We start from the raw sequence: 14,746 nt of genomic DNA, 5'->3' as shown, positions 1-14,746 counted from the left end.
GGAAAAAAAAAAAAAAAGCGAAGTGGGGAGGAGTGTGGCAGGGAGGGCGGGTGTGCGACCTTCGGTTAGAGAGGAGGCGGCGAGGGAGAGCCAGCTGTGTGGCAGGGAATGGAGAGAACCTGTGTTGGCCTCGGCTTCCAAACCACAGACACTGAGGGCTAATTGGTAGCAGTTTCTAGAATGTCCTCGGGCTACTCGGTAGTTGGAGCAGGACTGTGCTTCACTGGAATCTTCAGAAGCTCAACCCCAGGCCTGACGCGTGTGACACCGGAGCTCTGCGTTCACTGTGCAGCTGAACATCAGGGGCTGCGTGCTGCCGGGAGCTTCTGTCCCAGGTGTGGTAACAATAGGGTGTTTCTAACAGGAAGTCCACTGTTAGAACAGACACCATCGTTCTCCGGCTCCAGCCCTCCGATCCCACCAGGTGGGCAGCAAGCTGACACTTCCCACATGGGCAAATTCAAGCAGTCACCGTCGCTGGAGTGTGTGTGTTGTAAAGGCACCAGGTCTTACAGAAACGACAACAGCCAGAGGACAGTAAGAGGCTAAGAGGAGTAAAGCTTACAAGTGTAATTTCCTGAAAATATCCACTCCCTCTCCCATCGGTACTGCAAAGAGGCCGCGCCTCTCAGCTACTCAAAAGACAGGAACAGAGACCGTTCTCTCCTCCTGACAAAACTGTGCCACACAGCTCTGTGCAGCCGACGGAGTCACACATGTAGGAAGCTACCCTTGGACTACAGGCAGCACCAGAGGTGGCCCATGCGGGTTCCCAGGCCCGACCTCCCCACACCCCTTGGAGCTCCCGAGGTTTCTATGGGTGTTTGAGAACCACGTTGCAAGTTTTAACTTGTACACGTTTTTTGCTTTTGTTTCTTTTTTTGAGATGGAGTTTCACTGTTGTCGCCCAGGCTGGAGTGCAGTGGCGCGATCTCGGCTCACGGCAACCTCCGCCTCCCGGGTTCAAGCGATTCTCCTGCCTCAGCCTCCCGAGTAGCTGGGATTACAGGCATGCGCCACAACGCTCAGCTCATTTTGTATTTTCGATAGAGATGGGGTTTCTCCATGTTGGTCCGGCTGGTCTCAAACTCCCGACCTCAGGTGATCCGCCCGCCTCGTGAGCCGCCGCGCCCGGCCCTTGAACTCCCGACCTCAGGTGATCCGCCCGCCTCGTGAGCCGCCGCGCCCGGCCCTTGAACTCTTAACCTCAGGTGATCCGCCCGCCTCGTGAGCCGCCGCGCCCGGCCACTTGTACAAGTTTTTACACCACGAGAGGTTACCCTGTAGCCGCTACTCCCTAAGCCACGCGGCCTTTCGGATCTCTGGAAACACCCACATCTGCGGCCGTTCCTCGGCTTGGCGGTGCTCCCCACCTCTAAGGCACCTGCAGGCTTCGCTGCCGGTCACCATTACCCCCCGTCACCCCACCCCATGCATGCTGCGACACCCCTGACATCAGCATGTCGCACGAGAACAGGCTTCAAGACACGGGGTCAAACCGGATGATTGACAGGGAGGAAGGCCTCCATGTTAGAAAAGCTGCCAATTCAGACAGCCCTTAAAAACCGCCCCTCCCCAGGCGAGAAGGAAAACACGTGCTAAGAAACATGCCAGCTCTTTATTACCAGGGGAGCTGTGTGCACACGCGTGGACCGCGCTCCTCGGAGCTGACTGGGCCCTTGCCTTGTCCTGTTTGTCAGAGGTGAGTCCTGGTACCCAGCACGGTGGCCTCTGGGAGGCTCTGATAGGTCGGTCTTTGCTGCCTCCCAGCTCAGGGCTCCTCCAAGGAACCTGCGGGGCCCCATGTGCCCACAGCCCGAGGAGGGAAGCACTGACCGCCCTCCTCGTGGCACGCTGCACTCCAGCGCTGGGCACTTCACTTGCTTCCTGGCTTGCGGTGGTCAGGCTCAATACTGACTCCACTGATCGGCACATTGAGTTCCGAAAGAATGCAAACCGCGTGGGTGCTGTGGCGACATTGTTTGCACCGTTTATACAACCAGACAGCTTTTCAGACTAAATTCGTGTCCAAACTAACACGCACGGGAACGGGCTCCAGCTGCAGCTCCTGGGTCTGTCAGGCCGGGGAGCGGTTCTACCGGAAGAGCCGGTACGTCCTGGGCAGGCGCCCGTCCTTACTCGACAGGGCGGTCTGGATGTGCTCATACGTGGGCAGGTCAGTCAGGTCACCCAGGGCGGCCACTGCCGGCTTCCCTCGGAGCATCTTAGAAGCGACTCTCTTCACATCTTCCGGCTTCACGTTGCCTAGTGCAGAGGGCAAACGTGCGTCACACAAGCGCGCCACGGCCCCCACGCTGAGGCTGCATCGGTAAACACATGGAGGGGGCGGCTGGTCTGTACCACTCACTCACGCTGTGCTGCTGATGGGGGCACCTGGGCCCAAAGGCAGCCACTGGGTGTAGCCAAGGGTGAGTCCACAAGTGACAGACGTGAGTTCTCAGTAAATGGGGACATGGCAATGACTTAAAAATGTAGGACAAAGCCACCCAAGAAGAGTTACACTTACAGAAGAGCGAGCTCCGTGTCTGATGAACTCACTTTAGGACGGGTCTGCAGGAAACACCCCCAGCCCCCGAGGGCTGCACGGACAGAAGGGTGGGGTGAGAGAAGGCCGAAGGGCTGCACCCAGGAACCCCAGGACGGGAGTGATAGGGTCCAGGTGGGTCTGTTTTCTACAGAAAACGAGGCCCGAGAGAGGCTGGACGCTCGCTTGAGGATTTAAGTGGGGGCTCCTGAGGGAAGGACGAGGGCCCACACGGGACAGGGCAAGTGCCCGGGACTCCAGGCCTGGAAAGGAGATGCCCACAGGTGACACCATAAGCCCGAGCCACCCCAACGTAATAGGCAGCCTGTGCCAGGTTTTAAGCCTGTCCCCCAGAAGAGTCCGATGCACATACAACTTGGCACAGTTTCAGGAAATTCAGACCTCCTAAGGTCACTCATGGGGGCCCCGGAAACCTGGGGCTGAGACTCCTGCCCGAGAGCCAGCAACGGTATAGCGGCATTCCAAGCCACTGCTACTCCACGTACAATGTAGCAGTCCTCTACTGAGCCCTTCTCGCCTACTAACTTGAGTGCTCTTTAACAACTCTGGGCAGTAGTGACAGCCCCTCTCAGGGGTGCAGAGGGTGGGGTCACCTACCAAGGAGGCAGCAGGTACACAGTGGGGCCGGGAAGTGAGACCAGGTCTGCGACCCCACGACCCTGCCCTTGGCCGCCCCTGCTGAGGACAACTGGTGAAGGCCCCGGATTCTGGGTGTGATGGACATACCACAGGCCCACCACGGCCTGCGGGAGGGCGAGACGGCCTCCTCTGAGCCTGGCTGAGGCCTGCGGCAACCCCTCACTACCCCTGCGGTACTCACGGATTAGCGTGCACAGCTCGTGCGGCAGCTTTCTGGAGCGAGTGGCCAGCACCTGCCTCCCCACATCCTCGAAGATCACAGGCCTGGATTCCAGGTTCATCATGAGCATTGACGTCAGCTGCGTCTTGGCTCGTTCCAGCTCCACCTGGGGCCAGGGTCCAGTCAGGTAAGCACACACCCGCCCCGTGCCACCTTCCACCCCCCACTGGAGCAATGGCAAAACGCCATCTCTGTGCCCAAAGCTGAACATAAGAAAGGGAAGGGAAGCCGGGCGCGGTGGCTCACGCCTGTAATCCCAGCTCTTTGGGAGGCTGAGGCAGGCGGATCACGAGGTCAGGAGATTGAGACCATCCTGGCTAACACGGTGAAACCCCTTCTCTACTAAAGATACAAAAAGAAATTAGCCGGGTGTGGTGGCGGGCGCCTGTAGTTCCAGCTGCTCAGGAAGCTGAGGCGTGAGAATGGCATGAACCCGGGAGGCGGAGCTTGCAGTGAGCCCAGATCGCACCACTGCACTCCAGCCTGGGCGACAGAGCAAGACTCTGTCTCCAAAAAAAAAAAAAAAAACGGGAACCCAGGCCCAAGTCACAGGCAACCCTGCTGGTCTCCCCTTCAGGTTTTCTAGGGAAGGGCTGTGCTACGTGTTACCCGGCTTCTACCACACTTGAAATACAGGAGCAATGTGCCTCCCTTGAGTTCTTCTTCACTGTCTGTGTGACATGCAGCGGGAGAAGGTAAAATAGTCAACTCCCAAATGCCAGGGCCCCAAAGTGGCCACACGGCAAAATCGGGGAAAACAAATGAAACACAGGTTCTGGGGCTTCCCCAGACGCCTCTGGTGCAGGGCCCAGGCAGCTGGTTTTAGCAAAGTCCCTGGGAGGTTCTGAGGGAGGCAGTGCGGGTCCTAGGCTGCCTTCAGACTGTCTCAGGGCACAGGCAGGGGTGCTGTGAGAAAGACATGCCAGCAGATCTAGGAGCCAGCATACTGAAAAACAAACACCAAAAACTGATGGGCCGCAGAGATTCTACACTTTTTTTTTTTTTCTTAAATAGACACAGGGTCTTGCTATGTTGCCCAGGTCAGTCTTGAACTCCTGGGCTCAAGTGATCCTCCCACCTTGGTCTCCCAAAGTGCTGGGAAAACAGGCATAAGCCACCGGACCTGGCCTCTATACCATTTCTTTTAAGTAAAACAATTCTTAGGTCTTTTTGCGACTTTAGGCAAATACCTAAATACTTCATATTTATTTCAAGTTGACTTCACGTTAGTGGAGGACTGTTTTTCTAGCAGGGCACTAGTGGAACTGAAGCGTATTAATTTAACCACAACTTTATTTCTTGAATGCTTTTTTTCCTGGCCGGGCACGGTGGCTCACACCGGGATCCCAAAGTAATCCCAGCACTTTGGGAGGCCAAGGCAGGTGGATCACCTGAGGTCAGCAGTTCAAGACCGGTCTAGCCAACATGATGAAACCCTGTCTCTACTAAAAATACAAAAATTAGCCATGGGGCTGCGTGCAATGGCTCACACCTGTAATCCCAGCACTTTGGGAGGCCGAGATGGGCAGATGACTTGAGGTCAGGAGTTCAAGACCAGCCTGGCCAACATGGTGAAACCCCATCTCTACTAAAAATACAAAAAATTAGCCAGGTGTGGTGGTGGGTGCCTGTAATCCCAGCTACTCAGGAGGCTGAGGTAGGAGAATCACCTGAACCCGGGAGGCAGACGTTGCAATGAGTTGAGATCATGCCACCGCACTCCACCCTGGGCAACAAGAGCAGGACTCCGTCTCAAAAAAAAAAAACAAAAAAACAAAAAAAAAAAAACAGAAAACAAAAAACAAAAAAATTAGCTAGGGTGGTGACACATGCCTGTAATCCCAGCTACTCAGGAGGCTAAGGTAGGAGAATCACCTGAACCCGGGAGGTGGAAGGATGCAGTGAGCTGAGATCATGCCACTGCACTCCAGCCTGAGCAAGACTCTGTCTAAAAAAAAAAAAAAAAGAGTGTGTGTATAAAACTTGCTTATTTGTACCACTTCTGGTCCAGGAAGTAACGAGGTTCCCAAATGTGTAAAGCATCAAAAACTAAGCTTAAAAAATTAGTAAGCAGGGACGCATGGTGGCTCACACCTGTAATTGTAATCCCAGCACCTTGGGAGGCCAAGGCAACGGATCACTTGAGGTCAGGAGTTTGAGACCACCCTGGCCAACATGGCGAAACCCTGTCTCTACTAAAAATACAAAAATTAGCCAGGCATGGTGGCGCATGCCTGTAATCCCAGCTACTTGGGAGGCTGAAGCAGGAGAATCGCTTGAACCCGGGAGGTGGAGGTTGCAGTGAGCCGAATTTGAGCTACTGCACTCCAGCCTGGGTGAGACAGTGAGACTCCATCTTAAAAAGACGAAAAAAAATTGGTAAACAAACACAGTTTCAAACATAGAATGGAGCCAGGGAAAGGCTCGAGACACCCCATGCTGCAGCCCACCTGTGCGAGCTGCTTCACCCCAGTCACCTCACAGAGGCGGCTGAGAAGGACACAAAAACTCCTACAGCGTTTCGCCAGCAAAGCTGAGAGAGTCACGTGGTCAGTCCGACTCACCCAGTGGCTCAGAGAAAGAAGTAGTGGACCGAGCACTGGGGGAGGGCGGTGGTCTGTTTTTCTGTTTTCGGGCTTTGGACCAGGGAAGAACAGCCTCAGCGGGCTCCCAGGTGGAGCAGCTCAGCCCCAGGCTGTGCCTCCTTGGCCGCCCTGCCCTGCCCTGCCGGGACCTTGGCCCTGAGGCTCGGGGACCAGGCCCACAGGTGGCCACTCCTACAACGTGGCTGTCTCCTGTCAGACACCACAGGTACGCCTGGAAATGGCGCCACACTGCACTTACCGCGTCCACGGTTCCGCCCATTAAAATAAACTCCCTTGTGATGATTTCTACCATTTCTCGAACCTGTGAAGAAGGGCAAGGTGATAACAGTGTGGCCTGCGCCCGCCGGCCTACTGACCCGTCTAGGCAGGGACGCCCAGGTCTGGACAGGCAACCGCGCTGAGGACGGTGGCAGGCGGGGCCCTCACCTGTCTTGGGTCGGCGCTGGCATGGATGCAAAGGAGGCCAGTGTCCTCGTAGCTGTGGTGGTAGGAAGTCGCGTTATACATCCAGTGGTGCCTGGGAGGAAGCGAGAGTCACGGGAGTGAAGGGGACTCGCCAGGATCAGGCCATGGGAAACTGGAGAAAAGTCACCTGGAAGGTGGCCTCATGGTCGAAAAACACACCTGGCCTGGCCTGGTGGCCTGAGGATACAGAAAAGAGTGCAACCCACCTGTTGAGCACGTTGAGGTAGAGCCTGGAGAACATGCCCTTGCCGGGCCCACCAGCCGAGAAGGAGCCACCTCCGCCCATCATCATGTTCAACACTGCAAAGGGGATGAAGTCCTCCTCCTGCAGGGACGGAGGGCAGAGCTGGCTGAACCGCCCACGCCACGTCAGGAGCACCGTCAGACGCCAGGGACGGAGGGCAGAGCTGGCTGAGTCGCCCAAGCCACGTCAGGAGCGCCGCTGGACGCCAGGGACGGAGGGCAGAGCTGGCTGAGCCGCCCATGCCGCGTCAGGAGTGCCATCGGATGCCAGGGACAAAGGGCAGAGCTAGCTGAGCCACCCACGCTGTGTCACGAGCGCCGTCAGACGCCAGGGACAGAGGGCAGAGCTGGCTGAGTCGCCCACACTGCATCAGGAGCATTGCTGGATGCCAGGGACAGAGGGCAGAGCTGGCTGTGCCGCCCACGCCACATCAGGAGCGCTGTCGGATGCCAGGGACAGAGGGCAGGGCTGGCTGAGCCAGCCACACTGCATCAGGAACGCCATCAGACCCAGCACCAGGACTCACCAGGAAGGAGCAGCTCTCCAGTCCAACCATGATGTGCGTGAGCTCGGGGATGGGGGTCGGGCCCAGGCTGACATTGGACATGTCTCTTTCTAGCTGTAACCAAGAAAACAAGCAAGCGTCGCCATGTGAAAAACAATGAGGGCTCGCAAACCCCAGATGAGATCATCTTCAGAGTGGTTACACAGAAATCCAGCGCCAGCCAGCCACAGTGGCTCCTGCCTAAAATCCCAGCACTTTGGGAGGCCAAGGTGGGCAGATCACTTGAGTCCAGGAGTTCAAGACCAGCCTAGGCAACGTGGCAAAACTCCACCTCTACCAAAAAGACAAAAAAAAAATACATATATATATACATATAAGCTGGGCGTGGTGGCTTACGCCTGTAATCCCAGCATTTTGGGAGGCTGAGGCAGGTAGATCATGAGGTCAGGAGTTCGAGACCAGCCTGGTCAACATAGTGAAACCCCATCTCTATACAAAATTTAGCCGGGCGTGGTGGTAATCCCAGCTACTCGGGAAGTTGAGGCAGAAGAATCACTTGAACCTGGGAGGTGGAGCTTTCAGTGAGCCGAGATTGCACCACTGCACTCCAGCCTGGGTGACAGAGCGAGGCTCCATCTCAAAAAAAAAAAAAAAGCAATGCGCAGTGGCAGACCCACTCCCCTAGAGGAAAGAACCGCGTCCACCTTCTGCGTTGCACTCAGGCCTAGCAGCACTCACCCTCAGCAGGGGACATAGTCCATGCCCTGCTGTGGGACTACAGCATGTGTTAAGGCAAAGCTACACATGCAGTCAACACCTATCACCCTCAGAATCAATACAAAAACAGGCCACACCACGGGCCAGGGGACGTGTTCCCCACCTGAGGCCATGAGACGTTCCCGCTACTTCACCTTGGCAATCCCCCCAGTGTACTGGGCCACAGATCTGTCAATATCCACGGCCTCTGCGCTCCCCCAGGCCGGCTGGACCCCCAGAAGGTACTTCCGGGCACAGTCCACCAGATGCTCGTGCTCCACGCCCACACCGGCCAGCACCATGCGGTCGGGAGTGTAGTAGTTCCTCAGGTAGGAATGCAGCACCTCTCGGTTGATCTTTGCTATGTTTTCTGTGGGGCAGAAACGGTGGAGGCCAACTGTGTTCTCCCTGTAAGCCGCCTAATGGGGAAGAGCCACAGACACAGGTAACTGAAGACAGCATGACCAGGCTTCCTCCAACAAGCAGCACCAGCGCCCATCTGCAGCCAGCCCTGGGAAAATCCGACGCAAGCTGATATTTTACTTGCAGTCTGGCAATAGCAGCTGCGTGCGTATTTATAAAAAGAGTAAAATCTGCCTCTCCAGAATACAAATTCACAAAAAGCCTAAGATTAATTGTGTTTAGTAGTAAAGACCTAGTTACTATAAAAACTGGAAAATACGAACATTGTATAAACAGCAGACTCAGAAATCAAGAATGTTCTAAGCTGAGTGCGGTGACTCACGCCTGTAATCCCAGCTACTTGGGAGGCAGAGGCAAGAGGATCACCTGAGCTGAGCCCAGGAGTGCAAGACCAGCGTAGGCAATGTGGAGAAACCTCATCTCAAAAAACAAAAAAATGTTCTGTATATATCCATAACCTGCAAGGACAACATCACGGAGGCACCCTCCCCACCACCCCTGGTGTCCCGAGGACCACTGTTCGAGATGCGGGGGCATTCTCGAGTTTGACATTTTACTTCATGAATCATCTCGGTGAGAAGTGGCTCTGGGTCAGGCCGCAGGCTCAGGTCCTCCAGCTCAAACTGGACCGCCATCCGTGTCATCTCGACTTCTTCATCTGCAAGAGAAGCCAAAGGCCAGGGCTGAGTCTGCACAGGCAGAGATGAGGAACACAGCAGTGACCCACAGCTTGTGTGCTGGCCTGAGTGTCGCCTGTTGGTGGCTGTTGGCAGTCACCTCTGCCTTCATCTAGGGGCAGACTGGGTGCTTGTGTGAGTGAGGGGGACTGCTACAGGGAGCAGGAGCTAGGGGGCCTGGGCCTCTCATCCCGTCTCAGCCATGAAGCAGCCACGTGAGCCTGCTAAGCCCTGGCTTCCTTGCTGGTGAAAGGCACCGAAGACACTGGACCTGTCTGTCCCAAGTGCTGCTGTGAGGACACAAGACCAGACACGAAGGTGCTTAGAAACAGAGGCACACGCTGGGTGCGGTGGCTCACGCCTGTAATCCCAGCACTTTGGGAGGCCGAGGTGGGTGGATTACCTGAGGTCAGGAGTTCAAGACCAGCCTGGCCAGCACTGTGAAACCCCATCTCTACCAAAAATACAAAAATTAACTGGGCGCGGTGGCGGGCGCCTGTAATCCCAGCTACTCAGGAGGCTGAGGCAGGAGAATCGCTTGAACCTGGGAGGTGGAGGTTGCAGTGAGCCGAGATCGCGCCACTGCATTCCAGCCTGGGTGACAGAGACAGACTCTATCTCCAAAAAGAAACAGAGGCACAGACAGATGTCAAGTGCGCCTTTCATCAGTTGTGACCACAAGATCTTAACGTGGGACTGTAGCCTTTGAACACCAAGCCCAAGCTGCTGTGAAACTGCACCCTTAGGGTATCTGGAAAAGCCAACATTCCCCTCTCCTGGTCCACCCCTGACAGGGACTCAAAGTCCTGCCATCTGCAAGGCTGAGGAGGGTAATGGAAACAGTGAAATGGAAATTTCTGGCACACACCATTCCACTTGTTTAAAGACGGTCCAAGGTGCCCTTCCGAAATCAAAGAACCAATTTCGCTAAAAACATCCAGGGCACAGATGTCTCAAATACACACTCTCTCACACACTAAGGACTTTTACAATCACCAGTGAGTTTTTTTCCTCTTTGTGGAGAACAGAGTCTTGCTATGTTGCTCAGACTGGTCTCGAACTCCTGGGCTGAAGTGATCCTCCCATCTCTACATCCCTAAATGCTGGGATTACAGGCGTGAGCCAGCACGCCTGGCTACTAGGACTATTTCTTTTTCCTTTCTTTCTTTTTTTGAGACAAAGCCTCACTCTGTTGCCCAGGCTGGAGGGCAGTGGCACAATCATGGCTCACTGCAGCCTCAACCTCCCAGGCTCAAACGATCTTCCTACCTCAGCCTCCCGAGTAGCCTCCCGAGTAGTAGGTGTAAGCAACCACACCCAGCTAATTCTTATATCTTTTTTGTAGAGACAGGGTTTCACCATGTTGCCCAGGCTGGTCTCAAACTCCTGGGCTCAAGCAATTTGCCTGCCTGAGCCTCCCAAAGTCCTGGGATTCCAGGTGTGAGCCACCATGCCCAGCCCCAGTGCTATTTCTTATGAGATCTTGCTGTCACTTTGTGTTGGCCTAAAGCTCCAATTACATGGTGCTCTTCCTCGTGGCTACAGGGCTTCTGCAAAGCTTTCCCGTCTTCCCTATGTCCAAGCCCACCTCAAACGCCAGCGGCTGGGATCCACACCTGTTAGCCGGGGCTGCAGAACCACATCAGCCAGTAAGCCAACCACCGTGTCCAAGCCTTTGCTATCAGCAGACACAGCATACATGGTGGTGTCTCTGGAAGAAAACACAAGCCCATAATGCCAGGCCCTGAACTCACACTCTGCTTAACAGCCAGGGGACGCTCTGGCTTTGCGTGCCAGGTGGACAATGCCAGGCCCTGAGCGCACACTCTGCTCAACAGCCAGGAGACACTTGGGTTTTGCATGCCAGGGGGCACCTCCTACCCTTCATCGGGGAACAGCAGACACTTTTCCCCTTTCTCTTTTCCTGTCTTACAGTGTGAATGCTTGGTAGGCAGCATTCACAGCTACACACAGCTTGAGTCAAAATGGAGCCACTTCTGATAGGGATTTTTGTAACTATAGTCTCTCTCAAAAGGTGAAGTGTTTCATCCCAGCCTCCTGTTGACTGAATGAACCCACTGGTGAGTGTGGAAACATGCCCGGCCTTGGCTGGCTTGGGGGACAGCAATGGCTGGCTCATATGGAGCTTGTCTCACTGTAACATCTGTTCCCGGCATGACGCACTGCACAGTCAGAAGCACACAGAGCTGGCCCATGGGACAGGCACGAAATCATGGGGTGATCTGAGAGCAAGTGTGATCAAGGGAGACCATACAGAGCAGACGCAACAGCCATGAAGAAGAGGGAGCTTGGGAGGCAGGACGCAGTCACCAGTGCCTCTGAAGAGGGGACTTGGCTGGACCTTCACTCTGAAGAGGAGCCATTCTCAGTGATTTTGGCTCTCCACATGGGGAGAATGGCAAGAACAAAAGCCTGAGCTGAGGGCAAGGCGGGCTGGGTCTGAGTCAGGACACCAGCCACCTGGCCAGAGAAAGGAGTTCATCTGGGATGAGTGAGATTCGAGGTAAGAGTCGAAGAATCAAACACACCAGGCAGAAACCTGGCAGGGGCAGCTGGGAGTCAGGGGGTATTAAGAGGCCTTGTTTTAGAACCGTGAATATGTTACCTCCAAGCTAACTTTAATTCTTAGCATTTAATGTGTCTTTTATGTGTAATTTTTTTAGCATTCAAACTTAAATCAACAATTTTAAAAATCTGTGATCTATATTCACCCATCTCACATTGCCCAGTGCTTTCTGAACAAGCTCCACACCTGGCATGCAAAGACCACTGCACTGTGCTCCAGGCAACACTGCCCCTCCCTCCACCAAGCAGCCGGCACCTCCCTGGCTTGGTGCCTTTTGCCCCTGCTGTCTCCTGGCCTGGAATGCCTTGCGCCCCGTGCGTCTAGCAAACTCCTTCTGGAACCAGCCCAACCCTGCATTTCCTATGATTCCTTTCCCAACTCCAGACCAAGTCAGCCACTCATCCTCCTGGCTCCTACCGCCTTTGGCTACGGGGTCCAGTACGTATGCAAGGCCCTCTGCTCTATCTGGGAACAGGGCCTGCTCTACGTCCCTGGCATGCAGCCAACAGCCTGGAGGAACTGACGGGGGTCAACTGAGCTCCTGGGGGCTGTGCTTCTCTGTGTAAGCGCCGCCCACCCAAGTCTCCATCCAGGACAGGGCTCCTTCTCCCCGTGAATCTCCACACCTCCCGATGGGAGGGGCTCAGAGTGAATCTGAGCAACGACAAGAACGTCAGTTCCCAAGGACCCAAAGTCAGTTTGTACGTAAAAGCTGGTGTACCTTGATGTCTGGCAGTCACAGATACCCCCATGCTTTTCCAACGTAAGCAGAATTTCATCTTTGCTGTCAAATCGAGCAGTAGACTAGTAAAAATAAATAACGAAACCTAAATAAGCAATCCAGGCTATCCCTGAAACACAATTTTTTTAAAAAATTTACTTTTGCTTTTAACACACGTACAAAAATTATCTTTTAACTTAAAAGTATTTCATTAGCATTAACTTAGCAACTTAATAATTTATTAAAATAACCATTATAGACAAGAAAAATCTCAAACATCCTTCAAAAGTATAGTCTAAAAAATTACAAAACTGGGCACTGACCGAAAATGCCAATTTTTCCAAAAAGTGAGCAATTCCACTAAGGTATTTCGCTTCATATCTCGATCCTGAATTGATAAGAACTAGTAGTAAAAAGAAAATTGACAGGTTACATCAGATATTCAAAATAAGATTTAATCAAGAGAAACATTTTAAAATGTCAATATGACATGATAATCAGATTTAATTACATGAGGGTGATTGTGCTGATGGTTTCACAGATATATGTGTAGGTCAACATTTATGAAATCGTACAGTTTGTTTCCACTCAGGGTACAATTCATAATTGGCATGCTAATTACAACTAACAGTCAACTAAAGCATGTGCGTGTTAAAACTGCGGGACCACCCACGACACCACAACAGTACTTACTTCCTACTGTACAAAACTGTCCAAACTTATTCTGAGATGCCACGCGAAGCCCATTATCCAATGTGGTTACTTTGGTTTCAAACTTTTCCTGTCCATCAACTGTAGCAAAAACAGGCTTGGGTACTCCAGGTAAGGGAGAAGAGAGGGGGATGTTGGGATAGGCACCACCACTACTAAACCGTCTGTACGCAGGAGGTCCAAACCTAAAACAGAGAAAGCGGCCCAGTTACAACAGGCTTGAGACAACGAACCTGTGATGACCTGTTAGGTGCGGTTAGTTATGTTTTGTCTGGGTTAAAAGTGAGCATCTGCCTTTCTACAGGACTTATTTCTACAGACTTTGGAAGACAAAGCAGAGGCTGACAACAAAGGCTCAGCCACGGGACCTGGAGCAAGCTGGTTCCGTCCTTTGGGTCTTAGTTGCTATCTCTGTAAAAACGGGGCTTATTAACAGTAACTCACTCTAAGCGCAGTTTGTACACATAAAGCACTTAACAGCTCTGCCCTCCAACAGCACCACCGAAGTCTTGGATAAAAGCCATATCCCTTATTAACCTGGTCCGAAGGCGGGGTGTGACTTGGCCTCTGTCTCCCTCTCCAAACTCATCTCTTGAACCCCCACACCCCCATAGGTCCTGGTCACACTGATTCTTGTCAATTCCTGGAACACATTTGACTCATCAACCCCAAAGCTTCTTCACTGTTCCAGGGCTTGCCCTTTGCCCATGCCTACCCCTTCTTTCATTCTTCAGCTCTTCCCTTAAATGTCACCCTGATGGAGGACTATCCCTCATCAGTCTAGTCTTTCCTGTTATTTTCTATCACGAAAGGCTGCTTGTTTACTCCAAAGCATTTACGCGACTGCCGATATTTTGTTTACGCTCCAGCCTGTATCCATCTCCTGGAGGCAGCACCTCCGCACCCCTGAAACAGCGCTCGTTGTGTGGGGAGGGGCGACGCCTGTGCTGTCGGAACAAAGTTCCGGCGTGGGGAAAGGCAGGCCCGGTCACTTGGGTGGGAGGAGCGGTGGGGACGGAAAGGGTTCTTAAACGTCAGAGATCAACGGACAGAGCGCAGCAACCGAGAGCCTGGACCCTGGTGTCAGAACCCTGCGGGTGTAACAGAGCTGGGCCCCCACCGGCTCAGCCTCCTGAAGGAGTACGCGGTAGGTGAAGCGCGGGGGCAAAGATGAGGCATGGCCTCGAAGAAGGCCCGTCGACCCGAGAGGTGAGGGGGGGAGAGGACCCAGCAGCCGGGGAGAGGAGAGACAGATGGGACTGCGTTCCCGGGCTCGAGGCGCAAGGCAAGGCAGGGCCCCCGTCGCCTCGGGGACACCAGTGTCCCGAAGTGCGAGCCCGTCCCACGGGCGCCATGTCACCTGTAGAAACCAAAGACGGAGCGTCCAGAAAGACTCGAGCCGCCCCCGCCCCAGGCCGAAGCCTGGTTCGCCTTTGGCTCACCTCAGCCGCGAACAGCCCCAAGAACCCGAGCCCCGCAGCAACCGCGTCGCCGCCAGCACCACAGCCGCCATCTTGCGTCTCCGCCCCGCTTCAGTCGTCACTTCCGCTTCCGCCCACGGCTTCCCCTCCCCCTCGCCGACGGCCCAAGGCGTTCAGGCGCGCGCTTCCGGTGCTCGGAGCGGAA

The 14,746-nt window shown here is 54.2% G+C and overlaps 1 protein-coding gene across 3 annotated transcripts; it reads right to left on the bottom strand.

The window, feature by feature from the left end:
- Positions 1 to 1,599: 1,599 nt before the first annotated feature.
- Positions 1,600 to 14,722, bottom strand: PMPCA (peptidase, mitochondrial processing subunit alpha). 3 transcript variants are annotated; one of them, XM_004048883.4, is made up of 13 exons: positions 14,563 to 14,722; positions 13,103 to 13,305; positions 12,733 to 12,812; positions 12,410 to 12,492; positions 10,718 to 10,812; positions 8,982 to 9,082; positions 8,157 to 8,420; positions 7,267 to 7,359; positions 6,703 to 6,821; positions 6,458 to 6,548; positions 6,270 to 6,332; positions 3,387 to 3,531; positions 1,600 to 2,265 (listed from the first exon to the last, which is right to left on the bottom strand). In XM_004048883.4, exons 1-13 carry the CDS (start codon positions 14,631 to 14,633, stop codon positions 2,096 to 2,098), a joined length of 1,578 nt encoding a protein of 525 aa, XP_004048931.3. In that variant the 5' UTR covers positions 14,634 to 14,722; the 3' UTR covers positions 1,600 to 2,095. The 3 variants fall into 3 exon arrangements, with proteins under 3 accessions (XP_004048931.3, XP_018889054.3, XP_018889055.3); XM_019033509.3 differs by having other exon boundaries at positions 1,600 to 3,531; positions 14,563 to 14,679; XM_019033510.3 differs by lacking the exons at positions 13,103 to 13,305; positions 14,563 to 14,722 and having other exon boundaries at positions 10,718 to 10,810; positions 12,733 to 12,788.
- Between the last annotated feature and the right edge of the window lie 24 nt (positions 14,723 to 14,746).

Source organism: Gorilla gorilla, chromosome 13 (genome assembly GCF_029281585.2).
Source record: "Gorilla gorilla gorilla isolate KB3781 chromosome 13, NHGRI_mGorGor1-v2.1_pri, whole genome shotgun sequence".
Classification (NCBI taxonomy): Eukaryota; Metazoa; Chordata; class Mammalia; order Primates; family Hominidae; genus Gorilla; species Gorilla gorilla.
The sequence above is the reverse complement of the archived record's forward strand: the minus strand, read 5'-3'. Positions and strand labels throughout refer to the sequence as shown.

Excerpts from the sequence above, each read along its gene's own strand:
- PMPCA (XM_019033509.3), bottom strand. The coding sequence starts at position 14,633 with ATGGCGGCTGTGGTGCTGGCGGCGACGCGGTTGCTGCGGGGCTCGGGT. Across the intron at positions 8,421-8,981 it reads TCACCGAGATGATTCATGAA|GCGGCTTACAGGGAGAACAC; the intron begins GTAAAATGTCAA and ends CTTCCCCATTAG. Across the intron at positions 3,532-6,269 it reads TGGGCGGAACCGTGGACGCG|GTGGAGCTGGAACGAGCCAA; the intron begins GTAAGTGCAGTG and ends CCCTGGCCCCAG.